Source organism: Falco punctatus (genome assembly GCF_963210335.1).
Source record: "Falco punctatus genome assembly, chromosome: 18".
NCBI classification, from domain to species: Eukaryota; Metazoa; Chordata; class Aves; order Falconiformes; family Falconidae; genus Falco; species Falco punctatus.
In genome coordinates this window covers 5,482,519-5,507,924 of record NC_137598.1, presented here as the reverse complement: position 1 = coordinate 5,507,924, position 25,406 = coordinate 5,482,519, and the positions used below count along the sequence as shown (strand labels likewise).

Sequence of the window (25,406 nt, the reverse complement as noted above, 5' to 3'; positions counted from 1 at the left end):
TGCAGTAGCAATTTTGGGATGCGGACACCTGTCTGCTTGGGCCGAAGTAGGAAGCTGCTGTCTGTCTTTGGGTAGGCCAGATGGTGATGGCTTTCAGTTGCATTTGACTCAGCCACAGTCTCTGAAGAGCCTGTTCCCAGCGGCGTGGCTTCTTGGATGATAAGAGGAGCTGGTGAAAGCCTGAAGAGTGTGGAGGACAGGTCTACTGATCCATTTTTTCTCCTTTAACAGAGGCTGAAGGCCAGCTTGACAGCATCTTCCTCACTGAATGGCAGCAATCTGGTGGTGGGATCAGCCAGCACGATGGTGACTGCACGTCCGGAGCAGAGTCAGATACTGGTCCAGCACCCTGACGCCCCTTCCCCAGCTCAGCCGCAGGTCTGCTGCTGCTCAGCCCGCGAGGCTGGGCTGGAGGTGCTGGGGGGGTCTGGGCTTTGGGGAAAGAGGAGGAAAACCTCGCAGCTTCCCGGTTTGCAGAACAGGTTAAACACCTTGTTTTTTCAGTGCCGCTTCAGCACTAATGCTCTCAAACGCCACCAGGCAGAGAACTTCAGCAACATGTTAATTTGCTTGACAAGGTCTGGAGTTTCGAAAGAGTATTTCGCTCTCTTCTCCCTGCTCAATTACTGGGGTTAAACGCTCCCCTCTTAGGCAATCAGCTCCACTGGCTCCTGCCAGCTAACCAAATGCCAGCCTTCCATCAGGATCGCCACCTGCTCCGTCAGTTAGATAGGCTTCCAAAAGTTTAATATCCATATGCTGCCTGACAGTGAGTACCGAAGTGTAACTGCACTCCCCGATTGTGGCAGTGTAATTACAGAGCCCTCGCAGAAGCGCCGGCGAGCCTGTGTCTGCATGACTGTTTGCCCTCGCAGACTTTTCCTTTGTTCTCCCGAAATAAAACCGGGAAATGTACGGCGTTACTAAATCTTTTTGTACCAGTTGCCTCTGAGAGCTTGTTTGGCTGAAGGTACTCAGGAAAAATTTCACCCAAATTAATTTTGAAAGCCAGTTGCCCACTCAAAAACTGGAATTGCTTGTGCTCCGGGGGTGAGTTACCGAACCCAAATGGAGACGGCGCTTTGGCCACGTGTGGTGACGTGCGTCAGAGCGGGATCGAGCACTCCCAGCCCTGCAGCTGGAGGTTACCCTCCGTCAGCAGGTACGTGGTCGCTGGCCATGTGGGAATCTCCTGTCATTGCAGGGTGAAGTGCTTTTTAAAGTCTCTTAAGTGACATTAAACAGATGGCTGTTTCCTCTGCGTGGCCTGTGGTCGGTCATTCACCACGTTTTGCCTCAGCACGGAGGGGAGGAGGCGTCTCTGCCAGTGCCACCAGTAGGATTTGGGGTTTCACTGGTTTCCCTGACACTCACATGTTCACTGGGTTCAGGATCTCGGGGAGTTGGTGGGGTTTCCCACCTGAAGTTTGCCGGGCGCTGCAGGTTCAGCTGAGGAAGGGCTGCCAGAGTCACCTGTGAGAGGGGCTTTGCCCCCAGCTCGCCCATCGCAGCCGCACGGTCCTGGCTGCTCTGCAAAAGCAAATCCCCATTTGTCCCCGCCGCGGGAGCTGCTCTCTCCTCGGCCAGACCTCGGTTACACCAGTGTGCGCCTGCCTGCTTGCACCAGAGCTTCTGTTCAGTCTCTCTCTCCCACGTGCCCCATCTCCAGGTTTCCCCTGCCCAGCCCACCCCCAGCACTGGCGGGCGACGGAGACGTACGGTTGACGAGGACCCGGACGAGCGCCGGCAGCGGTTCCTGGAGCGGAACCGGGCTGCTGCGTCCCGCTGCCGTCAGAAACGCAAGCTCTGGGTGTCTTCCTTGGAGAAGAAGGCCGAGGAGCTCACCACCCAGAACATCCAGCTGAGCGTGAGTATGTAACTGTGGAGGCTGAGCACAGCGTTAGGACCGTCGGGTGGGAACGTCTTCCCAGTGCTGCGGAGACAGCGTGCGCTTGGATGCTGCTCTCTGGAGCAGGATCACTGCCTCTCTGCCTGGATTTCACTCCTTGCTTGCCATCCTGGTGCCCTGCCTCCAGCAGGCCATGGGAGCAGAGCGCTTCAGCGCTCTTGGTCTCCCTCCCTGTCCCCCTCCAAAGGGCTCTGCCTCTGCCCGTGGGGACAGTAGCTGGAGCGGCCTCAGGAGCAGAGAGCCGAGGCCCCAGGAGCAGCTGTATTTGTGGAGAGGGAGAGCTCTGCTGGCGCGGGGTAGGCACCAGCAGTCCCAGTTCCCTTCCAGGCACAGTGGACCTGGCACTGGGGTGAGAAGCTCTGCAGCTGTGGCCTGCAGCCACACTCATTTTTTTGTTTTCTGGAGAATTGGGTTTCCCCAGCTCTCTGGCAGCACCCCCAGCCTGCCTAGCAGAAGTGCAGCGCATCTGAAAATACAGACTTCATTTCCATTGCCATTAGCCCCCTTGTTAATGCTCCCAGCACTGGCCGAGGACCGAAGGGTCTGCAAAGACCAAACCCGTGTCTGTTCTGGGCTTTTTCCGTTGCTGGTGGCCAGTGACTCATGCGGTGGGATTTTTTCAATAGCACTGATCATGGTATTTTTATTCTCTTCCCAAGATAATTATAGAAACTGTTTCCTCAGGCGATTTTGAAATACAATTGACTGGGTTTCAGCTGTTTCTCCCAACGTTTCAGCAGAGGAGTAGTATGGTGCACAAAGTTTTCAGGGGAGTTAGACCTGGGAAGAAGCTCACAGAGGTACCGAGAGCTTGGAGGAGCGATGCTGTTCCCCACAGCCTGGCGTGGCTGAGCTGGTTGTACACTCAGCTTCTCGCTCTGGTTTAGTTTTCCATCAGAGCCAGCAGCATGCCGGAGTGTCTGCCTCCAGCAGTTGGCATTAGCGGGAGGGCTCAGGCAAATCTATGTCCAGTATTAGATGATTAACACAGCGAGGGGCTTTCCAGCCCGCGGTGGGGGCTGCTGGAGGGAAACGCTGCAGTCCATGGCTTGCACGCTGAATTCCTTGAACCCAGAAACTTTGTTTGGTGTTCTGGGGCCAGAGGCATCTCAGATTAGACAACAAATTTGAAGTTTACAGGGCACATAAATTAACGTCCTGTCGTGGCTAGAGGCTGCTGTCAAGAGCATGAGTGATGCATACGCACGTGTTTGTTTTTCAATCTCAGAATGAAGTCACGCTACTGAGGAATGAAGTTGCTCAACTTAAACAGCTCCTGCTGGCTCACAAGGACTGCCCCGTCACTGCACTACAGAAGAAAACACAGGGCTATCTCGGTGAGTGATGACTTTTGCTGGTCCTTACTACCCTTTAAGTAGGTCTAAGCAGATGCAGCCTGCCTTACGACGTAAGGGAAGGGAGTCTTCGTCTTAGTGTCTGCTCCATCAGCTTCCAGCTGCTGCAGCTGGCAGGACAGGGCAGACCTTGGTCCTGTGTCTTCTGCTGGTAGGGCTTCCACAGCCTCCACACGGAGGAGGATCCATGCAGGTGGACCCGCACATCCGCACTGCAAATCGGCGCTTGAACCTGGTGTGTAAGATCCAGGTGGCCAGGGCAGCCGCAGCATGAAAGCGCCGAGGGAAGGAGGCGGCGCGTCTCCCTCCACGCCTGGGTAGAGTGGAATATTTGACAGATCCATATGTCCGCTTCTCCCGGGAGCGCGGGCTCCCAGGCAGCAAGCCAAGCACTTGATATTCGCTTTGAAGTTAAAAACTATTGCTGATCTGGAAGCGAAGCCAGAGTCAGGAAAGGCCAGACTCTATAAATGACATCATGGGGCTCTATATCTCATTCTCTGCAATTCACATCAAATTGGCTCGGGTTTGGAAGTAAGAAGGCTTCTTTTTATGTTCCTTTCTTTCTTTCTTTCTTTCTTTTTTTTTTTTTTTTTTTTAATGCTGCCTATTTCATTATAATCAACCCGGGAGCTAAACATTATGCCTGGGTTCTTATGTCATCTCTGCAATAACAATTCCACGCTGCGGTGTTCGTACAAAGACTTTGGGAGGATGCTGGAGTCCCCTAGCGTCGCCTAGATTAACAGGACGAGAGGCAGGGATGGATGGAGATAAGTAATGACGGGGGAGAAAAAACAAAAGCCAAGGAAGCAGGCACTGTCCTTCCTGATTGCCTCCCGATCCCCACCTCCTGGGTCTCCGAAACGCTCCTCTCCTGTGCGGTGAGGCACGAATACATGCTGCACGGGGCCCGGCACAGCCAGTTTATTTTCACTCATTACAGTGACTCAGAGCTTGAGTAATGTGGTCGTGAAAATCCTCGCTGTCCCCCAGCCCTTGCAGACAGGTGTTCACTCTGTGTATAATGCAGAGAGGCAACATGATTTTTCCTGTTAACTTCCAAAGTTTACAGTTCCTATTATTATTCCTCACAGTCTGTCTACTCCAATAATAGGAATTCATCACACATCTGAATAATAAAAATTAAATTCACACCTCCCTCCCCGTGCCCCCCCCCCCTTCCTGGCTGCCTTTTTTATTATTGAGATTTGTGACTAAGCAGGTCCTTAAACAAAAATGCCAGATTCCCTCGATGGAATTACAGCTGCCTCATGTACAGTTGGGTTGTTTTATTTGTAATACCTTGTAAATCTTCTTTTTGGGATGCCAAACTATTATATGGCTCTGCTCGACCTTCTCTCTCACCGCCAAGTCAGATTTCAAATCTGCTGTGCTAGCCGCGTCTTTCAGCACGCCGGCGAAGGCCAAGCCAAGGTTCCGCAAGGGAAGGTAAAACCCGTTTGGGAAGGGGGTACAATATTCTGGCACCTGGTCGAAAACTGAGCCCTAAAGTATATTTGCTGGTGCCTGGTAAGGTTGTAAACCTCTTTTCTGATTTTTTTAATTTCCCCCCGCCCCCCCCACCCCCGGTGTCATGGGGTTTACCGTCTTGATGTGGAAGAAGTACCCCAGCTCATGCCATTATTTTGCTCTTTTAAAGGAAGGTGACCGCATCTTACCCGTAATTCATCTAGCCAAGTGCACAGGAGGGAATTTCCTCCTGACATCTGTAGATAATGAGTGTATACCCCTAAAGAGAGAGGTCTGATTGCTCTCGCCTTGGCATTTGATAGGTCACAAATTATCCTGTGTGTTAGAAGCTCTGCCTGGGCGCAGCAGGCTGTTTGTGGGAGAGAATCCAAAGTTTTGGAAAGCAATCTGCGTCGCTCAGAAACGAGCAGGGAAGAAGCTCTCTGCCTTTGTTTGCCTCCCATCCCTTCGATCGTACTGCTTCAAGTTACCGAAAGAAAGCGAGTGAGCAAACAGTTTGTAATGGGCTGTAATTGATTTTAATGTTCTGGAGAACAATAAAGAGCAAACCAGGTAATTTATATAAAAAATGGCCAAAAAAAACCACCCCAGCAAACCCAAACCACCAGCCCTGCCTTTGCAGAGGGTTGGCTGCTGCCTGCTCACCCACCAGATGGTGAGGACTCTGAAGGAGCTGTGCAGTCTCTGGGCTAAATGGCCTTGAACCAAGTACCACGCCAGGAAACAACGTGTAGGAAAGTTCATTTCTTATAATGAGGAAACAGATTTATTACGATAAAGGTTACGCTGGGTTTGCCATCCCTGGTGTGACGCCCGCGCTTCGTGCCTCCCTGGCAGCAGTGTGGCAGGACTCGGTGGTGTCTCCGCAGGACGGGGCCAGCCGGACCCGGTGGGTCGTTATGTCCCAACTCTAATCAGTTTTATTTCCAGTCCTCACTTGCTTTTGCCAAACAGCTGCTTGGGGGGGTGTGGGGGGGGGGGGGCGCAGCATGTGTGGGGGGAGCTGGGATTCCTGTAGGGAGCTCCAGGCTGCTTTGGCCGGGAAGGTGAGTGTTAAGCAAATACCTGAACTGGTTTCTGCCCCTGCTGCAGGGGCAGCCTCCCAGCCCATCGCCCTGCTGCTCACACTGGTAGCAACGTGCACAGCCTCTCTCTAACCTTAGTTTCATCTTTTTTTTCTGTTTCCCCCACCCCATCCCCTTCTTCTCTGGTCAAGCAGAAAGCCCGAAGGAGAGCTCCGAGCCCACCGGCTCCCCTGCTCCCGTCATCCAGCACAGCTCCGTGACGGCCTCCCCCAACGGGCTCAGCGTCCGCTCGGCTGCGGAAGCGGTTGCCACCTCGGTGCTCACGCAGATGGCGAGCCAAAGGACAGAACTGAGCATGCCGATTCCCTCACACGTCATCATGGCTCCACAGTCGCAGTCTGCTGGCAGATGATGTCACAGCCTGTGCATGTGACACGGAGCTAACCGCGAACTCCCAGCCGGAGAGACCGACCATAACCAAGTCCCTGACGAGTGGGGGCCGATAAGGATTTTTATTTCTTTTTTTTTTTTTTTTTTTTTTTTCAAGTGAGTTAAGGGCAGCTATGGCGCTTCTTACACTGCATAGCCTGTACAGATCCTGGCCTCCGCCGCTGCCCTGCCAGCCCTGTCCCCACGGGGCGGCTGCGGGTTGAGCGCTCTTCTCCATCCTTGGGTTGACGATCCGTCAACTCGCAGAGTCGTCCCAACAGACAGAGCCTCTTTGAAAAGCACCTTGAAAGGTTCGCTTTCAGGTATCAGTTACATTAACACTAAACCTCCATGCTTGGTGGATCCCCTTGGCGCTTTCACTCTTCCAAGTCCCCACCCCTCCCTCCTCCTCCACTCTCGGCAAAGGAAAACATAGCTCTTGGGAGGCTGTGACATTTAGTCGTGCTGTCAATGTATTTTATTTTTAACAGCATGCTGCTTCCAGGCATCTGCTCCCCCCCCTGCTCTAGCTACCTGAAACATTGCACCTTCGCACAAGAAGCCTCCTTGAGCTCCGAGGTTAAAGGGATCGAGGTTAGTCTTGTCGTCCACTCACTCCCAAGACACCAGCGACAGATTCTGGCCGCCGTGGCAGTGTAGGCACTGTACATCGCTGTGTGCCCACCGAGAGGGAGAGGGGGACACGGGGCTGGGGGGTACATGTGTTCCTGGTCGCTTGTGCTGCGCTGGGATCTGCAGCCGTTGACGTGCCGCACTCGTAGTGGGATGCTGGGGTGTCACTGGGGAAAAGGTACCGTCTGTTGTACAGCGGAGGGGCTGCCCTCGGTCTTCCTTACAGTAAATGGGTGCTGACCTGTGTCTGCTGGGACTGGTGCAAAGGTGCTCCAGGAGGCACAGGAGAGGACGAGCCGGCCCACCAGGCAGGAATAATCTGAGTCCCAGGATTCATCATCTGCTCCCAACCTCACTGTCCATCTTAGCAAACAAATCCCTCCATTTCCAAGGATCACCTCCTTTACACATAACCTTGATGACCTTAATAATGGTGGCCTTAAATATTATGAATTAGTTGCCTGTTCCAAGGGGAGGGAGCACAAAGGAGTGTGTCTGCTCGCTGATCTTGTACCTCTTCTTGTGATTAGCTCCTGCTCTGGGTGGTGGAGCGCCTGTTGCTTCCCAGCCAGGGCAAACAAAGGATTCGCAGAGCTTCCAGTTTCATAGGACAGGTTAAAAACCCGGCCTTGACATTGAAAGGCGCTTGAAATCGGGTCCGTTTTCTGGCTGGGCGGGCGCAGCATGCGTGTGTGTCTGTGTGTGCATCCCGAGGCTGCCGCTGGCCCTGGGCGGGTGGTTGGAGTCGATAGTTTGGAAATAGGAGGGAGCAGGAAGGGGCTCTGTGAACGTTCGGGTCTTGGAAGGAACCTCGTCACAGCCCCGGGAGCTGCCTCGGCCCTTGGCCTTCCTCTCCTCCTCGGGACGCCCCCCCCCCCACCCAAGCTCTCACCCCCTCAGGTTGCACTCGCCACTTTTGAGCCAAGTTTGTTTGTCGAAGTCATTTCATTTGGCTTACCCAGACTTGGGAGGTTTCCAGGGACAGCAAAACCCAAAGCAAAGAAACCAGATCCCGTTAGATGGGGAAGTCCGGCGGTTTGGTTTTTTTCGGTCGATGGGATCTGTCCTCTCCCCCTCTCCTCCTTTTCAGGTTTTCCTCGACTTCTCCGCAGTATCAGCCACGGTGTTCCTGGGTTTGGTTTGTCTTGGCGCGGTGCTGCTCGTGGCGGTGCTGCTCGTGCGCTTCCCTCATTTCTCTTGGGCGGCTCCGGAGGAGTCCTGTGCGTAACGGGGGGCACTTCGGCCTCGGCAGTTTGCCCCTCAGGTCCTGTGGAGCCCCCCCAGACCCGCCTTTTGTTCCTGTAAAGCTGCTTCTGCAGAGTCTGCGTGTTCAGATCTTTTAGCTCTTGCTGTGCCAACACGGGGGGTGCTCCTGCCGCGATAGCGGGCTGTGACAAGAGGGACACGGGGTTTTGGCGTGTCTTAAAGATGTGCAACCTGGACGAACAGGGATTTCAGCCAGGTGAGGCACAGCGGAGGGTCAGGAGCTTTTGGGGGGGGGGGGCAGAGGGTTTGAAGGAGGTACAAGATCCAGCCCAGCCAGCTCGGCTTCCTCTCTTGGAGCTGCTGCTGGATACAGCGAGGGGGAATGGCAGAAACCCCCACGCACCTTCGCATGGTCATAAAAATGACCCGTCTTGCAGCAGAGGGTTTGCTCTCGTCGTCAGAGCTGCTCAAGTTTGCGTCAGGGGGCTTGGAAACAAGTGTCTCGCTTGCTTTCTTTGACCGGGAATAGCAGGAATGACAAAAATGTGTTGTAAACATATTTGCTTCATGGCTTGGCAGCTGTCGGGTCCCATCCCTCGGTGGCCAGGAGCTGGGAGCCAGGAGCGGCGACAGCGGTGGTGCCTCCGGCAGCTCCGAATGCAGCGCACCAGCTCCTCCTAGGCTCGCCAAGGGTTCGGCTCTGCAGAAACCCGACTGTCGAGGAAACGTGTTTGCAGAAAGAAGAGAAGGGAGGAACTGGGCTGACCCCACCACTGGTTCCTTGTTTGCTTCCTGGCGTCAGGGTCTGGTGGATGAGGCAAGGCGAGGAGCCGGGGGCTTTGTGGGCAGGGTGGGAGGAAGGAGCGGAAGGTGACATTGGAGAGGCAGCAGCTCTGGGACAGAGACACGCATGGCAGCGTTGACATCAAACGCAGCAGCTTCCCCGACCCTTAATTTTTACCCCTGGCGACTGAAATTAACCCGATGTTGTGTGCTCGGAGACCCGAGGTCGCCCCGCCAGCCCACGACGTGTCTGCATCCTGCAAAAAGACTTTCCCTGCCCCGACCCTTGAAACCTCATCACCCCACCAGGCATCAGTTCAGCCAGTAGCGAGTGGGGGACACAGAGAGCGGCTTTTTCTCCCCATCCCCCCATGCCTCGGTGCTCTTGATGCCGTCGGTGCTGCCCCCGTTCCAGCATCTCCCCGTCTCAGCTCCCCTCCACTTGTGCTTAGTGCCTTCAAAAATCTGCAAACCCATGAAAACGCAGTTGTAAAGCTCCAAACCTGGGCAGCAATAATCAGGGAACAAGTGTTCGACCATACCCTAACATTTTATTTTTTTTAATCTACAGGGTTGCAGCTTTCCCTTGTCCCCTTCGGGTATGTTTTACACCAGCAGCGTTTGATACCGGCACCGCTGCTGCAAAAGCAGGTGCCGGAGCAGATTTCAGGTCCCCGTGTCTCTTGCTACCAGTGTCCCTGCTTGCAGGGGCAGAGGTGGAGCAGGAATTCACCCAGCCCGAGCAGGCTGAGCCAGCGGTGAGGAAGGTAGCCAAAACCTCAGCATGACCCTTAGCTGGCACCTCTGCCCCAGCCAGCCTCGGGCAGCGGGGGAGTTCTCTGGTCCCACCCTGGTGGATGGATGGATGTCACAAGCTGTAAACATCACTGTGGAGCACGTGGGTGAGGGCTGTCCCGTGTTGGGGTCGCAGAATGTGCCCGTCAGAGCTGATGCTGGGCCAGCCTTAAACCTCAGAAGGAGCTGAACGTCACGGGGTGGTTGTCACTTCTCCACCGGGAGGGACAGGTTTGGTTTTGAAGAGGTGACTCGTTTCTGGGCTCCCCAGAGAGGAGGGTACATAGGGAGCGCATCTTCCCACCAGTGCTTTTTCCAGCACCTCCACGCTGGCGGAGCGGCCACGTGTGGATGCGTGGGGCTGCCAGTTGTGGTTAAAAGCCGGGGTTGGTGTGGTCGCCTCTCGGAGCCAAGCTGCCCGTGCCGCTACGGGGAGCCCTGGGGAGCCCTCCAGGCAGCTCCGAGGAGCCCAGCGGCTGCTGGGTTTCTGGCCCACGTCATCACTTCTTTGGAGGCGGCTTCTCTAGGCCGGCGTGGCAGTAGCTGTAGAGGACGTGCTCTGGTTTTTGGTGGCGGTCAGGGGTGTTCTGTTTGGGAAGACGGACTTTCTGGCAGGTCGGTGATGCAGGGTTCCCCCCAGACCCGTGAGGATGGGCGAGGGTGAAGGTGGCTTTTTCGTCTTCCTATGCTGGCTCCATTCTCGCTTGAAAACCTTGCAGACGCCTTTGTCTGGGGCAAAACCCCTCGATTTCTGCTCTAGGCTGATTTCTCCTGCTTTCAGAGGCTCCCAGGGGATGGCAGCCACCAGGCCGCTCCGCTCGGCAGCTTGCCGGGCACCTGCACTTTGCTCTGCCAGCCCTCGGGCCTCAGTGCCTTGACCGAAACCCCGGTGGGTGCCGGTGTCAGTCCTGTGGCTTCCCACAAAGCCCGCCCGGTAGCCCTGCGTGGAGCGCCAGGGAGCTCCATCCCTCCACTTAATGGGGGAGAATGATCCTGGGGCTCCTGGCGCAAGTGTGGAGAAGCCGTACGGGGTCTAAATGTCGCGTTCAGCTTGTGATCGAGTCAGGGAGAGCCCGAACGGTGGCATCGGCCACTGGGAGTCAGGGTTTTATCGATCCGGCTTCGCTGTAATGTTGAATAGAAACAAACGGCTGAAAAACGTGTCCCGGGGCAATGCCGACCCCTGGGAGGGCTCCTGATGGAGGGGAGCACTCCCTCCTCTCCCTCCACTCCTCCAGGGGAGAAGATCTCAGCAGCCTCCAAATCCCTCAGGATTGAGGGGGCGGGGGGTGGGGGTGGGGGTGCCTCCTTTTTCCCCCCAGACTGGCTCCTTGGTTCCGGATTTCGATGGCTCAGCCAGCAGATTTGTCATTTTTGGACTTGCGGACCCATTTCTGTTTGGTTCTCCCCCCCAGTTCCATGCGTGTGTGGGATGCAGCAGCGGTGATGCTCTCCTGGCCCAAAGCGAGCCCAGGAGGTGACAGGGATGTGACGGTCCCTGGGGACACGGGAGGAGCATCCTGGATGTGTGTGAGTGTGTGTGTCCCAGCTGCTTTGTACGGCGAGCTTTGACGATCAATAATGGAAGAAGCCAAGAAAAAGGAAACCCCCCCGAAAAGCATAACCACGAGGGTGTAGTATCTATAAAAAAAAATAAATAAATACTTATCTATGAGTATATACAGACCTATATAGACATATATCAACTTCCTGAACGGATGCGCAGCTCCTTATGCAACGAAATGGTTTTCTAGCTGTAACCCCTTCCTGCGGCCCCCCCTGGGCCCCGACGGACCCCCCCCTCCGCACGGGCTCCTGTGAGCGGGTCCTCACAGCCCCCGCGGGGGCCTGGGGACGCGGGGGGACACGTCCCAGCCCCCCACCTCGGCCGTGTCGTACCAAACATGTAATGTGCCTTTTATTTATGCTGCAAATATAACATTAAAATATTACCCAGGAGCTGGTGGCTGCCGCCCTCTGCTTCACAGGGGCCCTGGCACTGGCTCGGCTGGGGACAACGCTGGTGTCACCTGTCCTGAGCGACAGTCTTGGCCGTCACCTGCCTGGGGGTCACAGGGTGGGTGTCACAGGGCAGGGGGTGGCAGCACTGGCTGTGGCAACCCTCAGCCATCACCTGAGTGACACCGTCTGGCCCTCAGACCCGCTGGGGACACCGTGGGCTGTCACCCACCTGGGTGGCATAGCAGGTGAGGCTGCTTGGGGGGCCACGACGCCGCCGCAGTGGTCCAGGCCCCACCCTCGGGGCGAGCGTTTGGGGCGATTTCAGCTGGTTTTGGGTCGGAGGGAGCCCTTAAAACCCGGGCCAGGGCTGGCGGAGCCGGGGCCGCCCCGTCGGGGCTGCAGGAGCGCAGCGCGGCCACAGGGTGGCGGCAACGAGCCGCGGCGGGGGCCGGGTGTCCCGAGGACGGGGCGGGGAGGGGACCCTCGCCCCGGGGGGCCTGGCCCGGGAACGGGGCCGATGCGGGGCAGGGGGCCCGGTTCTGGGGGGTCCCGGGACAGGGCGGAGGGTACCGGGGACGGGTGGGGGTCTCGCTCCGGCGACGCGGGCAGCTCCGGTGGGACGGGCTGGGGGTCCCGGGCGGGGCCGCCCCCCCCCTCCCTCCCTCCCTCCCTCCGTCCCCGGGGGCGGCTGTCGCGGCTGGTAAATGGGTTTCATTAGCGGCGGCGGCGGGGCCAGGACTGATCCCCGCCATCCCCCGCTCCCCCGGGACCCCCGCGGCGGCCCGGCCCGGCCATAAGAGGCGGCGGCGGCGGCGGGGGGCGCTGGCGGGGGGGGCCATGGCGGGGCCGCGGCTGCTGCTGCTGCTGCTGCTGGCGGGGACCCTGCGCGCCGCCCGCTGCTGCCCCGGCCCCGGTACCGGCCCGGTGAGCCCCGACCGGGGGTTCGGGCTTCTCGGGGAGGCGGGGGCCGGGTTTGGGGAGGCAGGGGCTGCCGTGACCCCCCCGCGTTCTCCCCCTCCACAGGCCGCCGCCGCCCCCCCGGGGCCGCCCCCCGCCGCCGTCCTGGGCGCGCTGCTCCGCTCCCTGCAGCGGCCCGGCCGCAGCCCCGGGCCCCTCCAGCCGCAGAGGTGAGCGGGACCGGGGGTGGGGGGACACCGGGGGGACCTCGCGGCTGGGGGGGACCCGCATGGTTTGAGGGCACCAGCGCGGGGGCCGGGGGGGGTCCCCCTTGGTGTCTGTCCCTGAACTTCTCCGTACGCGTGCCCCTGTCTGTCCCTCTGCCCCCGACTGTGTCCCCCCCCACGTCTGCCCCGCTGCCTGTCCCCGTCCCTGCCTGTCCCCATCGTACCTGTCCCTGTCCGTCTGTCCATCTTCTTCCATCCCTCTGTCCCCACCTGTCCGGCCCCATCCATCCAAGCATCTGCATCTTCATCCGTCCATCCATCCCCGGCCATCCATCCCCGGCCGGCCGGCGGGTGCCAGCAGTGCCGTGTCCCCACTGCAGGTTGGGGCAGGGGGGGGCCCAGGCCCGGCTCAGCCCCCGCAGCTGGGACCCCCCGGCTGCCCCGTTCTGGACCATGGCAACGCCACAGCGCTTCGGCCGCCGCCGCTGAGCTCCGTCCGTCTGTCCTGGAGCCGTCCGTCCGTCCGTCCGTCGGTCCGCGGCTCCATCTGCCACCCAATAAACTGGTGCCTCTCACCCCTGAACGCTCGCTCTGCTTTTGCTTCTGGGGGATGGAGGGGGGGAACCTCCCACCTTTCTGCCCCCCAACATTCCACACCTGCCCCCTGCGCGCCCCCCCCACCCCCCCCCGCAAAGAGACACCAACGCGGGGAGTTTACAAACCCCCCAGCTTTATTCCCGGGGGCTGGTTGGTGCCCGGGGACCCTCCTCGCCCCGGGGGGGCCAGGACGGAGGGTGCCCCCAGCCCTGAGGTCTGTCCGGGCTCCATGCTGGGGGGCCACGTCTGTCCATCTGTCTGTCAGCAGGTCCAGGGGCCCACAGGGTGCATCACTGGGGCCGGGGGGGTCTGGGTGTCCATGGGTGGGTCTGGGTGTCCACCAGTAGGTCCCAGCATCCATCCAGAGCTCCGCGCGTCGGTCAGTGAATCCAGGGGTCCGTCTGTGGGTCCCTCAGAGTGTCCGTGGGTCTGTCCAGGTGTGGGTGTGGGGCTCACTTGCCCCCCGCCATGATGCGGAGGTACTGGAGGGCGTTGCGGGCAGCCTGGGAGCGGGCACCGTCGCGGGAGGGGGCCGCACCGTGGCACACGGTGGCCGGCTGTGTCGACAGCTCCACCAGGCACTGGTGCAACCCACTGAGGCTCAACGCATCTGGGGCGGCAGGGGGGGACACACAGGGATGAGCCACCATCACCACAGAGCCCCCCCAAACCCCCCACAACACCCCCGAGCGTGAGCCGGGGCACACATGGGGCTGGGGGGGTGCCAGGGCAGGGGGGTGCCAGGGCAGGGGGCACTCACCGATGTCAAGGTAGCTGATGGCGAAGCTCTGCTCCTCGGAGAGCTCCTGCAGGAGGGCGCAGGCCCCTGCGCCCATGGGTGCCAGCGGGTGGCTCCGCAGCTGCACGATCTTCTCGCCCGCTGAGTTGCGCAGGGAGTCCCAGGTGCAGCCAGGCGCTCGGCCCCGCAGCCCCTCCAGCCTGGGGCACGCCTGCGGGGACAGGGCACTTGGGGACCTGCCAGACCCCCAGTGGGGACACAGGGACCATCCGGACCCCCCCCCCTCCAGGGATGTGAGGGGCTCAGGGACCACCCAGAGTTGCACACAGGGACACCCAACGGACACGGGGGCTCAGGGAACCTCTGGACCCCCAAGCGGGGACATGGGAACTGCAGGGACCCCGACACAAGGACACCCATGGGGGCTTGGGGAGCACCACGACCCCTGTGCAGTGACACCCCTGAGGGACAGCGGCTCAGGAACCACAGGGACCCTGTGTGGGGACACAGCAGCTCTGACACTGCCAGGACCCCCCACACGGGGACCCCCTTGGGGACAAGATGGCTCAGGGACCCCCATGTGGGGGCTGTTGGGACACACACCCCCTCAGTGTCTTCCTAGGGGACACGGGGGCTTGGAAACTGTGGGACCCCCCTCCAGTTCAGGGACCTTCCATGGGGAACACCCACAGCCACCCAGGGACCCCAAATCCAGAGGGTCCCCCCTAGGTCACCCTTGGGCGAGCCCTTGCCCTACTGCCACCGGACTTCGATCACTGGGGGTCCAGAAGCCCCAAAATAGGGGTTACAGAGGTGCCAGCATCCCCCACTGACCCCTTGGGGTAGCCATGCCCCCATTAACCCGCCCAGGGTGGCCTCAGGGTGCCCGTGTCCCCCATTAACCCCTTGCCGGCCACGGGGTACCATGGAGAACTGGTCCTCCTCCACCTCGGCCTCGCTGCCCTCCCGCGGCTCCATGGGGACATTGTGGATCCGCACCAGCATCTTGGCGGCCGCGTTGCGCTTCGCCAGCTTCTTGGAGGTGCCGCTGCCTGCGGGGAGGGGACAAGGGACACCACGGTGAGCCTGGCACCCCGTCGTGTCCCCCCACGCACCCAGGGGGTGCCCCAGCCCCCTACCGATCTCCACGAAGCGCTCCACGCGGCAGGTCATGGTGAACTCCTTGCGATGCGCCGGCCCTGACTCCTGCGTCACCGTGTACTCGGGCAGGCGCCAGCCCTTCTGCACCACCAGCTCCTGGGAGGGGGACGCAAATGCGGGGGTCCAGGGAGAGCAGGGCCACAGATCCCCCCTCCCAGAAACGGGGACAGCTGCCCCCAGAAATGAGCTGCCAGCCCCAAAATGGGCAGGGCCAGCCCCAAAATGGGTCTGCTGCCCTAAAAATGGGAATAACCATCCCTGAAGTTGGGATAACTGTCCCTAAAATGTGTCCGCCATCCCCAAAACAGGTGTTTCCATCCTGTTATATATACCCAAAATGGGTATAACTGTCCCCCAAACGGGGACAATCGTCCCCAAAATGCATCTACCATCCCCAAAATAGGGATAACCAGCCCTGAAACAGGGATAGCCAGCCCCAAAATGGGTCTACTGTCCCCAAAACAGGGATAACTGTCCCCAGAATGGACAAGAGCCTCCCTGGCCAGGCAGAGGCAGCCCCCAAAGGTCACTGCCACCCCCAGGATGAGTAAGGTCACCCCCAAATGGGCATGGGCCCCCCCAGACAGAGATTAGCATCCCCAAAACAGGCTCTTCAATGCCAAAATGGGGTCAGCCCCCAAGCTGGAGGGGGGTATGTCCCCTCTTGTCCCCACCTATGGTGTCACCCACCTGCAAAGCCCCCACGGGGTTACACTCCGACTGGGGGGGGGACACGGGCGTCTTCATCTCCAGGGGGGTGCCCCTGTGTGGGGCAGACAGGCACAGCATGAGGGGGGCACGGCGGGAGGCAGCTCTAAGCCCCGCCAAGCCAGGACCCCCGCACTGGGGAAGCAAAGAGGTGTCAGAGGGTGCCGGGAGCTGGGGGGGGGACAGGACTGTGCCCCCACTCTGCCCAGCCCCGGCACCTGGCCCCCCACTCCATTACCTGGGCGAGGGTGGGGGCACGACAGGTGCCAGGGGGGCGGCCGTGGGGCCGAGCTCAACCGGGGGCTCTGGGGGGAAAGGAGAGCTTGGGGATAAAAGGTGAGACGTTAACGCCCGAGCCGGCCCCCCCAGCACCCTCTCCCCGGCACTCCTTGGGGCCCCCAGCCCCCCAAATCCTGCCAGGCACCCCCAATTCCATTGCGACCCCCAGAGACCCCCTGTTATTCCCCCCCACACACCACCAATTCCCTTGGCTCCCCTAAGACACCTGCGAACACCCACCACACACCCCCAGACCTGCCTGGGTACCCTCAATCCCTACCCAGGAACCCCAACCCCCCCAGATCCCTTGGAATGCCCAAGCTGCCCCAGAATCCCCAGTCACCCTGGGTAACCCCAAACTCCCCTGGATGCCTTGAACCCCCCCACAGACACCCCCCAACTCCCCCGGCGCTGGGTGCTCAGCACGCCTGGGGTACTCCCAAGCCCCTGGGTATCCCAGCACCCCAGAGCACCCCACACTCCCCCCAGCACCTCAACACACTCAGCGCCCTCCCCTGGGCACCCGTCACCCCCCCAGTCACCCCCCAGTTCCCTCCAAGCCCATCCTGCACTGTATCCTGACCCCCACCCTGACCCCCCAACACCCTGGGGACCCCGTGTCCCCTCACCTGGGCTCCTCAGGGGCGGTGGGCTCCAGCATGTCCCCCCCTTTGAGCAGCTTCAGGGCCACCTCGGCTGCTTTGTGCTTTGCCGCCTTCTTGCTGGGCCCCTGCCCTGGGGGAGACACTGGCTGAGTGAGGAGGGGGGGACACCTGGGGCCCCCCCAGACCCCTCGCAGACCACAGGCTGTGATTAGGGCTGCTGGGGGGTGGTCCTGGGGGATCCCTCTGCCATAACCCCAGCAGCAGGGTGCCAGGGTGGGTCCCCGAGCATCCCAGGTGTCAGGATCTGAGACAATCCCCCCCAGAACCCACTTTTTTGGGGTCTCAAGGGATCTCTGAGTGTCCCAGACATAAGGGTCCCAGGGGATCCCCCACCAAACACACTTTTTGGGGTTCCATGGGATCTCCATATGTCCCAGGCATTGGGGTACAGGGCGATCCCTCACTATGACCCACTTTTTGGGGTCCCAGGAGATCCCTGGGTGTCCCAGGCATGGGGGTCTGAGATGATGTCCCACCACAACCCACTTTTGGGGATCCCAGAGGATCCCTGAATGTCCCAGATATCATAGTCCCAGCCGATCTTCCCCCCAGGATCCACTTTTTTGGGGCCCCAAGAGATCTCTGCGTGTCCCAAGCATCAGGATCCAAAAGCTATCCCCCACCACAACCCACTTTTTGGGGCCCCATGGGACCCCCACGTGTCCCAAGCATCGGGATCCAAGGTGATTCCCCCAGCACATCCCCACCATCCTGGGGACGATCCCCACGTCCTCGCCATCCGCCCTGCCACATCCCAAGCAAGTCAGATCCAGGCCACCCTCTCCAGGCCGTCCCCCCACTCCGAGGGTGTCGGGGACCCACCAGTGCAGCTGATGTCCCCAACAGTGACACGGAAGGTGAAGTTGGGCTGGTGGGCTTGTCCCTCGGCCTTCAGGAGGTCGTAGCCGGGAGTCTTGCCTATGCGCGTGCCATATTCCTGCAGCAGGCTGATGGGCGTCTTCCCGGGGTTGGCGGCCAGCATCTGCTCCAGGCTGGGGACAGGGCTGTCACCAGCCCACGCAAGGGTCAGCGGGGACAGCATGGGTACAGGCTGGGGGTAGCGAGGTGGTGGGAGAGGCTGACACGGCCACGCCGCATAGGGATGCGGGGAGAGGGGTGGCATCGCCGCACGGCATGGGGACACGGGGACAAGGATGGAGCCCCCACGGAGCATGGGGACAGGGATGGAGCCCCCTCAACGCAGCCTGGGGACTTGGGGACAGGTCCAGAGCCCCCCCACGCAGCGTGGGGACACGGGGATGGAGACAGGCCCAGAGCCCCCCGCCCCAGCCTGGGGACAGGCCCAGAGCCCCCCCACGCAGCCTGAGAATACAGGAACAGGCCCGGAGCCCCCCCACGCAGCCTGGGGACACGGGGACAAGCCCGGAGCCCCCCGCCCCAGCCTGGGGACAGGCCCAGAGCCACCCCACGCAGCCTGGGGATACAGGAAGAGGCCCGGAGCCCCCCCACGCAGCCTGGGGACACGGGGACAAGCCCGGAGCCCCCCGCCCCAGGCTGGAGCCCCCTCACACAGGCCCGGTGCCTGAGGGCTGGGCCCGGTGTAGGCCCCAGCCCACCCCTCCCCATTAAGAACCGGTTTGGGCGGGGGGATCCCGGGTTTGGGGGTCTATCCCGGATGGCGGGGGGGGGTTGCGTCCGGTACCTGGGGAAGCCGCCGCTCCGCCTGGCCCCGCCGCCCGCCCCCTCCTCGCTCATCCCCGCCGCGCTCCGTCCCGCCGCCGCGCCGCCCGCGCCGCCAGGGGGCGGCCGCTGCGCGCCGGCGCGGGGCACGATGGGAACTTGGTGCCGCGGGGGATTCTGGGAAGCGTAGTCCGACGAGGGGGGCGGAGCGGCAGCTCTGCCGCTCCGCCCCCCTCGTCGGACTACGCTTCCCAGAATCCCCCGCGGCAGGGACCGCTGGGAAGGTGGAGGACACGGGAGGCGGAGCCATGTCGGGGGAGGGAGGCCTGCCTCAGTTTCCCCAATCTGGAGGGGGAAAGGAGGGGTGGCAGGGACAGGAATGGACAAGGGACAGTGGGGACAATGGGGTGGGATGGGAATGGATAGACAGGATAGAGACAATGGGGTGAGACAGGGACTGACAAGGGTCAGTGAATGGGGACAGACGGACAGGGGTGGGCAGGGCATGATGGATGGGGACAATGGGGACAGGCAGGGTGGCATGGGGACAGATGGACAGGGACAGACAGCGTGGGACAGAAGGACAAGGGACAGTGGATGGGGACAGTGGGGACAATGGAGTGCGACAGGGACAGACGGACAAGGTGGGACAGGGATGGACAGGATGGGATATGGATGGACAAGGGACAACAGATGGGGACAATGGTGGGACAGGGACAGACGGACAGCATGGGACAGAGAGGGACAGGGATCAATGGCTGGGGACAATGGAGACAGGCAGAGTTGGACAGGGATGGATAGAGTGGGGGCAACAGGGACTGGGAGAGTGGGACAGGGACAGACTGGGTGGGACTGGGATGGATGGGGACAGACAATGTGGGATGACGACAGGGGGCGGATGGGGACAGGGACAATGTGGTAGGGACAGACAGGGGAGGGCGGGCAGTGATGGGGACAGGCCAGCGGTGACAATGGTCAGACTGGGACCCGCTGGGATGGTCAAGGTGTGACAGGGACAGGGAAGGAGCTGTGGGGACAGTAGGACACCCATACTGGGAGCCCTGGGGACAGAGATGCCTGAACTAGAAGCACTGGAAGCAAACTGGGAGCACTGGGAACAAAACCGCACGCAGACTGGGAGCACTGGGGACAGGCACAGGCAGACTGGAAGCACTGGAATTGCACTGGGGCCCTGGTGTGATGCTGGGGCCAGCAGGGGATACCGGGGGGGTCCTAGTCCTGGTGTTGGGAGCTCCTGGGGACACTGGGGGGGTCCCAGTTCCCGGTGCTGGTGGCCCATGGGAGGTCCCGGCGCTCGTCAGAGCTGATGGGTCCCCGAAGCCAGGGGGGTCCCGAACCTGGGGGGCCCCGGTGCCAGCGGGGGTGCCGGTGCCGGGCGGTCCCGGTGCTGGGGGGTCCCCCGTTGCCGGTGCCAGGAGTGCCGGTGCCGGGGGGTGCCGGTGCTGATGCCGGGGGTACGGATGCCGGTGGTGCCGGTGCCGGGGGTCCCCGGTTGCCGGTGCCGGGGTGCCGGTGGTACCGGTGCCGGTGGTGCCGGTGGTGCCGGTGCTGGGGTGCCGGTGGTGCCCGGGTGATGCCGGCGGTGCCGGGGGTCCCCGGTTGCCGGGGCCGGGCCGGGGCGGGGCGGGCGGGGCGGGGCCGCGCCGAGCGCCGGGCGGGGCCGTTCCGCGCCGCTCGCCCTGACCGCGGCCCCGGCCCCGGTACCGGCCCCGCCCGCCCGCGCCCCGGCCCCGCCGGGCCCAGCCCCGGCCCCGGCACCCCCGGCACCGCCGACATCACCCCGGCACCACCGGCACCCCCGGCCGAGGGGCCCGCACCCCTCCAGGTACCGGCGCGGGGCCGCGGGCAGCGGCGGGGAGGCCGGGGGGGGGGGCACGGTGGTGTGGGGGGGTAGGACCAGGGATGCGGCCGGGATGGAGGGTTGGAAGGGGTGTCCCGTGCTCCCCTCCCCCCGCCGCGCCCCCTCCCCTCCCCCGCCGCACAGGGCCCGGGGGGGCCGCGCCCTCCCCTTCCCCCTCCCCGGAGGCGCGGGGGGGCGAGGGGGGGCCCGGGGACACGAGCGGCCTCTTGCACACACGCGTGCCCCCCCGCATGCGTGAGCTGCTTTCGCACACGCGTGAACAGCTCCGTGCACACGTATGACACCTCCGTTGCAGACGTGCTTGCACACGCGCGTGCAACGCCCGCAGGCATGCATGCCCCCCTGCATGGATGTGCGGCCCTTGCACTCTTGTGCACCGCCTTGCAGGCACGTGTGCACCCGCTGCACACAAGAGTGCCCACCCCTTGCACCTGCTGTGCACACCCGTGCATGTGTGTGCACCCCTTGCGTGCATGTGTGCATACCTGTGCACCCCTAACACACACCTGCACCACCTTGCACACACGCGTGAGCACCCTCACGTGTCTGTGCATGCCCTCGCACCTGCATGTGCAACCCTGCATGTGTGTGCACCCCTTGCACGCATGTCTGCGCCCCTGCACACCTGTGCCCTCCCCGGCACCTGCATTGCCTTGCACACACGTGTGCACCCTTGCGGCGTGTGCAGCCCTGTGCACACACGTGTGCCCTGCTCCGTGGGTGTGCGCCTGTCACAGGCCTGTGCAGCCGCTTGCACACGTGTGTGCCCCCCACGCACAGGCGTGAGCCCCTCGCAGCCCGTCCCGCTCCCCCCACCCTTCTACTTGTCGCGACAGGGCGCCATGTCCCGACATGCCATGTCGGTGGGGGCGCTCTCTTCCCCACTTCCCTCCTCCAGCTCCGCGCTGTCACGACATGGGGCCAGGGCTGTCGCATGTCGTGACAGATACACCCACACCCACACCCCCGCCCCCCCCGGGATGCTGGTTCCCCACTTGTGCCTCAGTTTCCCCGTGCGGAGCTGCCGGGGGGGGTGCGGCGGGGAGGAGGCTGCATCCCTTACCGGGATGACGTCACCGCGTGACGTGATGTCACCACGGGGGGGACACGACACCTGGAGGGGCGGGGCGTCGTGTCGCCTGTGTCCCCCCCCCCTCCCCCGGCCCCGGACGGCTGGGTCCCTCGGGGTGACAGTAAGCCCCGCCCACGCCCCCCCGCGGTGACTCACCCCCCCCCACCTAATTTTAGTGATGACCTCATCTGCCGGCTCCACTGTTGCCATGGCAACTCCCCCCCCCCCCCCAATTTTCCGGGGAGCTGGATCGAGTCTGACCCACCCCCGGACACCTGGGTCCCCCACCAGCCCTGCCTCAGTTTCCCCTGTCACGTTTGCTCGCCGTGTGTGGCCTTGCACACTTGTGCACACTCCTGCAAGCTCGTGCAGGCCCCTGCGTGCTCTTGCATGCTTGTACACTTGCTTGCACGCTCCTGCACGCTCCTGCATGCTTGTGCGCGTGCCTGAACGCTCCTGCACACTCCTGCACACTTGGGCACACCTTTACCTGCTCATACACCCTCTTGCACACTCATACCTCCTCTTGCACGCTCGTGTGCCCTCTGTGCATTATGGAGGGCCTCTTCCAAGCCAAGCGGGGCGCACAAGTGTAGGGGTGCATGCAGGCGTGAGGAGGGTGTGCGTGTGCAAGGGGGCATGCATGCCTAAACTAGGGGTGCACACACAGTGTGGCACACAGGAGAGGGGGTGCATACACTTGTAGGGGTACACACGTGTGTGCAAGGGGCTACACGTGCCTGCAAGAGGTGCCCATGGGCATAGGGCTGCACATGGGGGTGTAAGGGGGTGCACGTGTGTGTAAGGGGGTGCACGTGTGTGTAAGGGGGTGCACGTGTGTGTACGGGAGCATCCAGGTGCAAGGGGGTGCTGATATGTGCTGGGGATGCACACACACGTGGGTTGTACACAGGAGTGCAAAGGGGGTGCAGGTGCATGTAAAGGGGTGCCCATGGGTGCAAGGAGGTGCACACGCGTGTGGGGCTGCACATGGGGGTGCACAGAGGTGCACACGCGTGCCAAGGGGTGCCTGTGCATGCAGGGAGGGGCACCGGCGGAGCTGCACAGAGGCACGAAGGGCGCAGGCGGCTGCACGGGGGTGCCTATGGGTGCAAGGGGGGGGGGGCTGCACCCCCAATCCCACTGACAGCCCCTCCCGCAGGCCAGGGGGCAGCGGAGGGGCGCGGGGGGCCCCCGCCATGGCCTGCCTGCACGAGACGCGGACGCCCTCGCCCTCGCTGGCGCTGGCCTCGGATGGGACCCCGGAGCAGGAGCTGACCCCTACGCAGTGTGTGCTGCGCGACGTGCTGCCCACCGCCCCCGCCGCCCCCGCCGCCCCCGCCGAGGCCTGGCCCCGCCGCGGGCCCCCCCGGCACCCTGACCTGGGCCCCGAGGGTGCGGGACCCCTGGCCGCCGAGGCCGCCCACCTGCGGTGCCAGGCTGGGGGGGGGTTCCTGGAGGGGCTTTTTGGCTGCCTCAAGCCCGTCTGGACCATGATCGGCAAAGCCTACGCCGCCGAGCACAAGCACCCCCAGGAAGGTGAGGGGGTGCAGCGTGGGTGCTGCGGGGTCGGGGGGGAGCGGGGGAGGATGCTGTGGGACAGGGATTGGGGTGCTGGGGTGCAGAGGGTGCAGTGCGGTGGGGTGGGAGCCGTAGGGCTGGGCTGAGGGTGCCAAGGGGGGGGCCTGCACCCCGGCTGTGCCAGCATGTGGGTGCCCCAGGGGTGCCGGGGTGTGGGTACCACGGCCGTGGGTGCACCAAGGATGCCGGTGTGTGGGTACCGTGGCCGTGGGTGCCCCAGGGGTGCTGGTGCCTGGGTGCCATGGGTGTGAGTGCCCGCAGACCCCTGGGAGGTGCCATTCGAGGAGATCCTGGACCTTCAGTGGGTGGGCAGTGGGGCGCAGGGTGCCGTCTTCCTGGGCCGCTTCCACGGTGAGGAGGTGGCTGTGAAGAAGGTGCGGGACCTCAAGGAGACCGACATCAAGCACCTGCGCAAGCTCAAGCACCCCAACATCATCACCTTCAAGTGAGCACGGGTGCTGCTGGCACCGGCGTGGGGCGTGGGCAAGGGTATGGGGACACCGCGGGTACAAGGCTGGGGACAGCATGCACGTGGCATGGGGCATGGTCATGCCATGGTCATGGACTGTGTATGTGGCATGGGCAAGCCACGGTCATGGGCACACGGCATGGACATGGCACGGACAAGCCATGGGCACGGGGCATGTGGGCACAGAGCACAGACACAGCACGGGTGTGGGGCGGAGTGTGAACATGCCGTGGGCATGGGGCATAGACACGGGCATGCCGTGGGCGTGAGGGGTGGAGGCGTGTGCATGGCATGGGCATGAACGCAGCATGGGCCATGGATGCGCCGTGGGCAGAGGGCATGGCATGTGGCGTGGCCATGGAGGACACCATGGGCACAGGGCATGACACGGCCTGGGCGTGAGCACAGCATGAGGTATGGACGTGCCATGGGCAAGGGGCATGGACACAAACATGACATGGACACGGCAGGGGCATGAGCATGAACGTGGTGTGGGCATGGACACAAACTTGGCACGGACATGGCAGGGGCATGGGCACAGAGGTCATGGACATGGCATGGGCACGGGGCACCAACACAGCGTGTGCATGGGGAGCAGCAGCATGGCATGGACCTTGGTGGGCAGGACACAGCATGGACACGGGGCACACCAGCGTGTCCCACGTGTGGCACTGGGCACGGCCACACATGGGACAGCTCTGTCACAGGCAGGGCACTCTCGGGGCAGGGCAATGTGGGTGCAGATGGGTGCCCCAGTATCCCAGTGCTACTGGGAGTCTGGGTGCAGAGGGGTGCCCGCGGTGCAGATGGGTGCTCCTAGTGCCAATGGGGGGGCCTGGGTGCAGGTGGGTGCCCCAGCACTGGTGGGTGCTGGCAGATACCCATGCAGATGAGTGCCCTGGAGAAGAAGGGTGCCCTGGCGGTGCTGGGTGCTGCCAGGTGCCCTGGTGGTGCTGGGCAGCAGGTGCTGAGGGTGCCGCTGTGCCCGCAGGGGTGTGTGCACCCAGGCACCCTGCTACTGCATCATCATGGAGTTCTGCGCCCAGGGCCAGCTCTACGAGGTGCTGCGCGCCGGGCGCAAGGTCACCCCCTCCCTCCTCGTCGACTGGTCCATGGGCATCGCCGGCGGCATGAACTACCTGCACCTCCACAAGATCATCCACCGCGACCTCAAGTCACCCAAGTGAGGAGGGCTGGGGGCTCGGACAGCACCCATGGGTGCTGGGGTGGGTGACCCTGGTGATGGCATGCCCGTGGTGGGGACATGCATGTGGCGGTTGCATGGTTGTGGCAGTGCCACGCCTGTGGTGGTGTCTTGTCCTCGGTGGCTGCATGCCAGTGGTGGTCGCATGCTTGTGGCGGTGCCGTGTCCATGGTGGTGACATGTCCACGGTGGTGGCATGTCCTTGCTGGTGCCCTGTGCCCATGGTGGTGACATGTCCATGGTGGTGGCATGTCCTTGCTGGTGCCCTGTGCCCATGGTGGTGACATGTCCATGGTGGTGCCATGTCCGTGGCAGTTGCATGCCCGTCGCAGTGCCATGGCTGCGGTGGCTGTGTGTCTGTGGCAGCGACACGTTCACAGCATTGGTGTGTCTGTGGCAGCGCAGTGACTGTGCTGGTTGTTTGTCCGTGATAGTTGTGTGTCCACGGCAGTGCCGTGCCTGTGGTAGTTCCGTGCCCATGGCAATTGCTTGACCGTGGCAGTGCTGTGTCCACGGTGGTGGCATGCCACAACAGGACCATGCTCATGGCATTCACATGCCCATGACAGTGCCGTGCCCGCAGTGGTGCCACGTCCATGTTGGTGCTGTGGTGGTGCCACATCTGCGATGGCGTTGTGCCCATGGTGGTGGCTTGCCCGTGACCTGGTGATGCTCATAGCAGTTGCGTGCCCA

At 62.2% G+C, this 25,406-nt stretch overlaps 3 protein-coding genes and 1 long non-coding RNA gene across 20 annotated transcripts in view; 2 read left to right on the top strand and 2 right to left on the bottom strand.

Moving 5' to 3' along the window:
• Positions 1–11,588, top strand: part of LOC308054939 (cyclic AMP-dependent transcription factor ATF-7) — a 70,288-nt gene extending 58,700 nt beyond the window's left edge. For 9 of the 13 annotated variants that reach the window (XM_080368417.1, XM_080368413.1, XM_080368419.1 and 6 more), the window contains 4 exons: positions 232–378; positions 1,670–1,867; positions 3,138–3,246; positions 5,975–6,671. In XM_080368417.1, coding sequence (XP_080224543.1) covers positions 232–378; positions 1,670–1,867; positions 3,138–3,246; positions 5,975–6,195 — 675 coding nt within the window. In that variant the 3' untranslated portion in view covers positions 6,196–6,671. Of the gene's footprint in view, positions 1–231; positions 379–1,669; positions 1,872–3,137; positions 3,247–5,974 lie in introns of all 13 variants that reach the window. The other 4 variants (XM_080368415.1, XM_080368421.1, XR_013924312.1 and 1 more) reach the window with 3 other exon arrangements.
• On the bottom strand, positions 8,344–12,511 carry LOC308054947. The gene is made up of 2 exons (XR_013924317.1): positions 11,583–12,511; positions 8,344–11,270 (listed from the first exon to the last, which is right to left on the bottom strand). It is a non-coding gene; the product is annotated as an uncharacterized lncRNA (long non-coding RNA).
• Positions 12,512–13,428: 917 nt separating this feature from the next.
• TARBP2 (TARBP2 subunit of RISC loading complex) lies at positions 13,429–18,663 on the bottom strand. Of its 4 annotated transcripts, XM_080368426.1 has the most exons (9): positions 18,528–18,663; positions 17,687–17,868; positions 16,829–16,934; positions 16,159–16,242; positions 15,903–15,975; positions 15,191–15,308; positions 14,976–15,103; positions 14,073–14,262; positions 13,429–13,922 (listed from the first exon to the last, which is right to left on the bottom strand). In XM_080368426.1, the coding sequence occupies exons 1-9, from the start codon at positions 18,578–18,580 to the stop codon at positions 13,765–13,767; spliced, it is 1,092 nt and encodes a 363-aa protein (XP_080224552.1). In that variant the 5' UTR covers positions 18,581–18,663; the 3' UTR covers positions 13,429–13,764. The 4 variants fall into 4 exon arrangements, with proteins under 4 accessions (XP_080224552.1, XP_080224550.1, XP_080224553.1 ...); XM_080368424.1 differs by having other exon boundaries at positions 14,976–15,308; XM_080368427.1 differs by lacking the exon at positions 16,159–16,242.
• Positions 18,664–18,752: 89 nt separating this feature from the next.
• The window catches only part of MAP3K12 (mitogen-activated protein kinase kinase kinase 12), a 13,288-nt gene continuing 6,634 nt past the window's right edge, over positions 18,753–25,406 (top strand). The window contains exons 1-4 of one of the 2 annotated variants that reach the window (XM_080368410.1): positions 18,753–20,351; positions 22,622–22,998; positions 23,302–23,485; positions 24,501–24,692. In XM_080368410.1, coding sequence (XP_080224536.1) covers positions 22,659–22,998; positions 23,302–23,485; positions 24,501–24,692 — 716 coding nt within the window. In that variant the 5' untranslated portion in view covers positions 18,753–20,351; positions 22,622–22,658. The remainder of the gene's footprint in view (positions 20,352–22,621; positions 22,999–23,301; positions 23,486–24,500; positions 24,693–25,406) is intronic. The other variant, XM_080368411.1, reaches the window with a different exon arrangement.

Excerpts from the sequence above, each read along its gene's own strand:
- TARBP2 (XM_080368424.1), bottom strand. The coding sequence starts at position 18,580 with ATGAGCGAGGAGGGGGCGGGCGGCGGGGCCAGGCGGAGCGGCGGCTTC. Across the intron at positions 16,935-17,686 it reads TGGGGACATCAGCTGCACTG|GGCAGGGGCCCAGCAAGAAG; the intron begins GTGGGTCCCCGA and ends TGTCTCCCCCAG. Across the intron at positions 15,976-16,158 it reads GTGCCCCCACCCTCGCCCAG|GGGCACCCCCCTGGAGATGA; the intron begins GTAATGGAGTGG and ends TGCCCCACACAG.